The 6,618-nt window shown below is 47.6% G+C and overlaps 1 protein-coding gene across 8 annotated transcripts in view; it reads left to right on the forward strand.

Moving 5' to 3' along the window:
- Window positions 1–6,618, forward strand: part of LOC139539181 (POU domain, class 2, transcription factor 1-like) — a 29,861-nt gene that overhangs the window by 12,548 nt on the left and 10,695 nt on the right. For 3 of the 8 annotated variants that reach the window (XM_071342069.1, XM_071342073.1, XM_071342071.1), the window contains 11 exons: window positions 905–1,087; window positions 1,415–1,501; window positions 2,219–2,366; window positions 2,491–2,582; window positions 2,667–2,843; window positions 3,035–3,175; window positions 3,290–3,445; window positions 4,026–4,220; window positions 4,393–4,498; window positions 4,632–4,959; window positions 5,226–5,326. In XM_071342069.1, coding sequence (XP_071198170.1) covers window positions 905–1,087; window positions 1,415–1,501; window positions 2,219–2,366; window positions 2,491–2,582; window positions 2,667–2,843; window positions 3,035–3,175; window positions 3,290–3,445; window positions 4,026–4,220; window positions 4,393–4,498; window positions 4,632–4,959; window positions 5,226–5,326 — 1,714 coding nt within the window. Of the gene's footprint in view, window positions 1–904; window positions 1,088–1,414; window positions 1,502–2,218; window positions 2,367–2,490; window positions 2,583–2,666; window positions 2,844–3,034; window positions 3,177–3,289; window positions 3,446–4,025; window positions 4,221–4,392; window positions 4,499–4,631; window positions 4,960–5,225; window positions 5,327–6,618 lie in introns of all 8 variants that reach the window. The other 5 variants (XM_071342075.1, XM_071342076.1, XM_071342072.1 and 2 more) reach the window with 3 other exon arrangements.

The following is a 6,618-nucleotide window of genomic DNA, read 5'->3' on the forward strand; positions in this document are numbered from 1 at the left end:
CCTGCCTGTCGGTTCATCTGTCTGTAATGTGCTGGATCTCTATGGCTTCCTCATCTCCTCTTCCTCATCTGCACTGATCTGAAAGAACAGCAAATGCACAGGAGGTATCGTCGGTATAATGGTTTCACTGTTCTCAGATCAGTGCATATGAATGGAAGGAGACTATTTGAGGGTGGGGTTATGTCCAAATACTATTTTCCTTGTTTCCTCTTCTTAGTGACCAGTGATTCGATATAAAGATTGAATGGGAATTGATCTACCTACCTTATTCATTCTACCAATTCCTGCTATGATCAGTGTTGGTGGGAGGAACTGAGAGAAGAGTATTGGGACGTAGCCTGTGTGTGCTTGTGCACATGTGCAATCATGCCAACCCCACGACACACATCACTCTGGTACCATCTTTTGGTTTGTGTGTGAGCGACCGGGAGCCCAGCCGTCATACTCATCCATGATCATTCTGTCGCTGTCGCATGGCCAGCATGCCCTCACATGTGATAGAGTCATGTGACCTAAATATCAGACAGCCAGTGGCTGCGATGAGAAACCTCCCCAAACACCAACATCATCTCCTGTCCAAATGCATGAGTCCTCTCCTCTCTCCGTCTGTTGGGCCCTACGGCACTCAGTCACTGCATCACATGTACTGCTAGTTTTGTAGTCCTTTGCAACTTGAAAGACCTTTGACATTTTGAAATGAATGGTAAGGGGCATTTGTCTTGACATACTATTGTTTCTCTTCCAACCGCTCACTCCATTTACATTATTCTCCCTCTTTATCTCTGCCCCCCCTGTACCTTTCTCTCTGCCCTCTCCACAATATCTGTCATCTCTGCCTTTCTATCTCCCCGTCTCTTTCGCCCCCCCCCCCCACCCCACCCCTCCTCTCGCTTTCCCTCTCTAGTTGACCCTGTCTCCAGTGCAGCAGCAGATGTTTTTGCAGCAGGCCCAGGCCCAGCTCTTGGCAGCAGCCATGCAGCAGCAATCAGCCAGCCAGCAGAGCAGCACCACGGGGGCCAGCATCTCTGCCTCCGCAGCCACCCCCATCACACAGCTGCCCCTGTCCCAGCCCGTCCAGATCACCTCTGTAAGAGACACACACACACACACACACACACACACACACACACACACAAATACATGAGAATGTGTATAGGCGCACACACACATGGACACACACACGCGCACGCATGCACGCACACGCACACACACACACACACACACACACCCCCATCACTAGGGCTAGACAGAATCTGCAGGGGGCAGAGTATCCTGCTACCTATTCTAGAAGGGGGTGTAAAATAAAATCCTGAAGTCAAACCCAATACTGCCTCAAAACATATAACAGCCACAGTGTCATCAATTGAATATGCAGGAAACACAGAGCTGTAATGTTCACATCATTCCCCCTCAGATTCCCTCTGTCTCTACTCATCTCCCAGGCCAGCTAAGCCAGCTGGGATACCCGTATGAGATGGCGACCTTCAGCAGTTACCTACCTGTAGTACACCTTTATATCACTGTTATATGAATGACTGGACCTGTATAATCTACCTAGTAGTACTCCTGTATAACACTGTTATATGAATGACTGGACCTGTATAATCTACCTAGTATTACTCCTGTATAACACTGTTATATGAATGACTGGACCTGTATAATCTACCTAGAGGTACTCATGTATAACACTGCTATATGAATGACTGGACCTGTATAATCTACCTAGTAGTACTCCTGTATAACACTGTTATATGAATGACTGGACCTGTATAATCTACCTAGAGGTACTCATGTATAACACTGCTATATGAATGACTGGACCTGTATTATCTACCTAGTAGTACTCATGTATAACACTGCTATATGAATGATTATAAGTATGCTGTTACCTGTAGTACGTTGTAACCTTTTCTCCCCGTGGAAGCTTAATGAAAACTTTCCTCTGTTCATCTCTGTTGTATGAATGAGTGTATCTGTAGAATGAAGCTAGAATAAAGGCCAGCAGCTACGCTATCACCTCTAGTAGACCGGTACCCCCCTTGCCTGTAGCACTGTACTTATAAATACTGGTTTCCCTGTAGTTACGAGGGTTCCTCACTCCCTGTATGTGTGTGTGAGATGACCAACAGCAGCATGAATGGTGTGTGACTATACGTGTCTGTGTCTGTAGTAATGTGTGCTTCTTTCTCCCGGTGGGTGTGTGTGTGAGGACTTTCAGCAGTTACAGCAGCTGCAGCAGCAGAACCTAACCATGCCCCAGTTTGTCCTGGTTCAACCTGGCCACCACATCGCCACCCAGCTGCAACCTGGCCAATTCATCATCTCACAGACGCCGCAGAGCCAGCAGAATATGTACACAGCGCAGAGTATGTACTACACACACTCACATGGACACACACACACACACATGGACAAACATACACACTCGCCCTTCCTCGCTCTCACCCTCCTTTCGTACCTCTTAAATGGTCTCCATAATTCTCTCAACAGGTTTCCTGCAAGCCCAGAATCTTCTAACTCAACTACCTCAAAGCCAAGCCAACCTCCTGCAGACTCAGCCAAGCATCAACCTTGCCTCACAGGTCAGACACTACAACTACATTTATCACTACCATGTTTAGTTTGTCATTTCCTTTCAGCCCTAACCCCATACTTCCGTCCTGTAGCCAGCGACTCCGTCCCACACGATAGCAGCCACGCCCATCCAGCCCCTGTCCCACAGTCAGCAGACCCCGCCCAAACGCCTGGACACACCCAGTCTGGAGGAGCCCAGCGACCTGGAGGAGCTGGAACAGTTCGCTAAGACTTTCAAACAGAGACGCATCAAACTGGGCTTCACACAGGTGTGTGTGTGTGTGTGGTTGGGGTTGTGAGGGAGCTGTATGAAGGCGTGTGTACGTGTGTACATTTTGTGTGTGTTGTTGGGGGTGTTAGCGAGCTGCAGGAAGGTGTGTGTGTGTATGCTTGCATGAGTGTGCATACGTGTGTTTGTGTTAACAGCAGAGCTCTCCCTAACACTCTCTGTCTCCCCCAGGGGGATGTTGGCCTGGCAATGGGCAAGCTGTACGGTAACGACTTCAGCCAGACCACCATCTCCCGCTTTGAGGCCTTGAACCTCAGCTTTAAGAACATGTGCAAGCTGAAGCCACTTCTGGAGAAGTGGCTCAACGATGCAGGTATGTCTCTGAGCTGACCGACAGCTGTGTGTGTTTGTACTCTATTGTGTACTGTATTATGCACTGCAGAGTACCTGGTCTTTACCCCCGTCCCTGTCCCTTGTCGCGGTGCTGTTTGTGCAGAGAATCTGTCGTCTGACTTGGCCCTGTCCAGCCCTTGCGGCCTGGGCTCCCCCGGTCTGGGCATGGAGGGGCTCAACCGCCGACGCAAGAAGAGGACCAGCATCGAAACCAACATCCGCGTGGCCTTAGAAAAGAGCTTTCTGGAGGTGAGCGAAATGTTACAGTCTAGATTAGCGCTCACTTGTCTTCACTAATTTACCTCATCAACCTATTTTAGCACTTAAACCATTAGGAAGGGAATCAAATTAAATGGAAAAGACTTCATTCAGAGTGTCTGGTAAACTGCCCTACTGAGAGTAACTGCCCCATACTGAAAGGAACTGCCCCATACTGAAAGGAACTGCCCCATACTGAAAGGAACTGCCCCATACTGAAAGTAACTGCCCCATACTGAAAGGAACTGCCCCATACTGAAAGGAACTGCCCCATACTGAAAGGAACTGCCCCATACTGAAAGTAACTGCCCCATACTGAAAGGAACTGCCCCATACTGAAAGGAACTGCCCCATACTGAAAGGAACTGCCCCATACTGAAAGGAACTGCCCCATACTGAAAGGAACTGCCCCATACTGAAAGGAACTGCCCCATACTGAAAGGAACTGCCCCATACTGAAAGTAACTGCCCCATACTGAAAGTAACTGCCCCATACTGAAAGGAACTCCCCCATACTGAAAGTAACTGCCCCATACTGAAAGGGAATACCTGGTCTTTTGCCCTCTTCAAGCAGAACCAAAAACCTACCTCTGAGGAGATCACCATAATTGCTGACCAGCTCAACATGGAGAAGGAGGTGATCCGGGTGTGGTTCTGTAACCGTCGGCAAAAAGAGAAGCGGATCAACCCCCCCAGCAGCGGACACAGCATCACAGGGACAGGCAGCACCCCCATCAAAACCATCTTCACCCCCACTAGCCCCTTGGTACTAACAAAACACACTGGCATGTACATGTACCACACACACTTGCACTTGCATGCATGGACACACACACACATACACAGTGTAAGCATGCACTACACACACACACACACAAGTAAAGTGTATTTTTTTCTATTCCATGTTCAAGTCTTTTTCTTCTCCTTCCCTGGTGCAGGTGGCCAGTACGGCGAGCCTTGTGACCAGTAACACACCAACCACACTCACTTTAAACCCAGTGATGCCTCTCACCAGCACCAGCGTCTCCGGCCTGACCTTGACAGGTACACGGGGAAAGGGGAGGGACAGGATCATATTTGAAGAAAGAAATCTCAAATTAGGATTCAGGCATAATTCCCTTCCCGTATCCCACCTTGTACTTAAACACTAAACACCACCCTCCGGGTTCCGTCTCAGGCACGACGATCGGAGCGACCACAAACACGGCCTCTGTCATCTCTACGGCACCCATGGTTACCGCGGTGACCAGCTCCACCTCGCTAAGCCCCTCCCCCATGGCCCTCCAGGCCACGGCGGCGGAGACGGGTGGAACCCAGGAGCACACGGTGGTCACGCAGGCACCATCGTCCCTAGCAACCAATCTGGGGACAGGTCAGGTGATGGTGGCTGGACCGGGGCTGTCAGCGGCCCTGCAAGGCGCTGCCCAGTTACCCACCAGTTCTAGTTACGCCGCCATGGCTGGGCTTAACCCAGGATTGATGGCATCCTCGCAGTTCACTCCTGGGTGAGTAGTACGGGAAAGGGTTTCAGAGCAGGATCACAACACATGTCAAACTACATGAAGATATTTCCAGTGCCCATGTATATCTAAAATATGATATAAGCCATTTTGAATAGTCATAGTAGTAATAGTTGCAGTTGAACGCTCATTGCTATGATCATCACAATCTCAGGGATTGAGGGAGGAATAAGGAATTCTGGGTAATCTCTACTGGAATCACTGTGTCTCTGTCTGTCTGACTATACTTGTCTCTGTGTCTCTGTGTGTAGGGGGGCCTTGCTGAGCTTAGCTCCGGGTGGGCTTGGAGGGGCTATAAACCCCGCCATGTTGAGCAACAGCACCCTGGCCACCATCCAAGGTCTATGGAGCGGCAAGTACACCTGTTTAATTACTCTGCATCTCACACATATGCAATGTCTTCAGAAAGTATTCACACCCCTTGACTTTTTCAAAATTTTTGTAACAAATTTTTTTGTTAAAATGAATTGAATTTTTTGCCATCGACCTATACAAAATACTCTGTCAAAGTGGAAGATTTTTTTTAAATATATACATTTTTTAATGGAAAATAGAACACTAGTATATTGTGATTATATAAGTATTCAACCCCCGGAGCCAATACATGTTAGAATCACCTTTGGCAGCAATTACAGCTGTGAGTTTCTGGGTAAATCTCTAAGAGCTTTGCACACCTGGATTATACAATATTTTCCCATTATTCTTTAAACAATTTGTCAAGCTCTGTCAAGTTGGTTATTGATCATTTCTAGAAAGTCATTTTCAAGTCTTGCAACAGATTTGAAAGCTGACTTAAGTTAACTGTAGCTAGGCCACTCAGGAACATTCAATGTCGTCTTGGTAAGCTCCAAACTCCAATGTATATTTGGCCTTGAGTTTTTAGTTATTCTCCTGCTGAAAGGTGAATTTGTCTGTTAGGAGCAGACTAAACAACATTTTCCTCTAGGATTTTGTCTGTGCTTAGCTCTATTCCATTTCTTTTTATCCTAAAAAACTTCCTTGCCGATGACAAGCATACCCATAACATGATACTATAAGGGCACAAGGCGAGACCCAGATGCAGACACGGGAGGCAGATGGTTTGAGTCTGATATTTATTACATCCAAAAGGGGTAGGCAAGAGAATGGTCGTAGACAGGCAAAAGTTCAAAACCAGATCAGAGTCCAGGAGGTACAGTGTGGTAGGCAGGTTCGAGGTCAGGGCAGGCAGAATGGTCAGGCAGGCAGGTACAGAGTCCAGAAAACAGGCAAGGGTCAAAACTGGGAGGACTAGTAAAATAGAATAGAAAAGGCAGGAGCATGGGAAAAAACACACTGGTTGACTTGGAACATACAAGACGAACGGGCACAGAGAGACAGGAAACACAGTGATATAAACACCAGGGATAACAAGCGACACCTGGAGGGGTTGGAGACTATAACAAGGACAGGAGAAACTGATCAGGGTGTGACAGATACAGCTACCACTATTCTTGGATTTGCCCCAAACAAAACGCTTTGTATTCAGGACAAAAAAGGTTAATTTCTTTGCCACATTTTTGGCAGTATTACTTTAGTGCCTTACTGCAAACAGGATGCATTTTTTGAATATTTTTATTCTGTACAGGCTTCCTTGTGGTTGAATCTGCTTGAAATTCACTGCTC

The sequence above is a fragment of the Salvelinus alpinus genome, chromosome 14 (genome assembly GCF_045679555.1).
Source record: "Salvelinus alpinus chromosome 14, SLU_Salpinus.1, whole genome shotgun sequence".
NCBI lineage: Eukaryota > Metazoa > Chordata > Actinopteri > Salmoniformes > Salmonidae > Salvelinus > Salvelinus alpinus.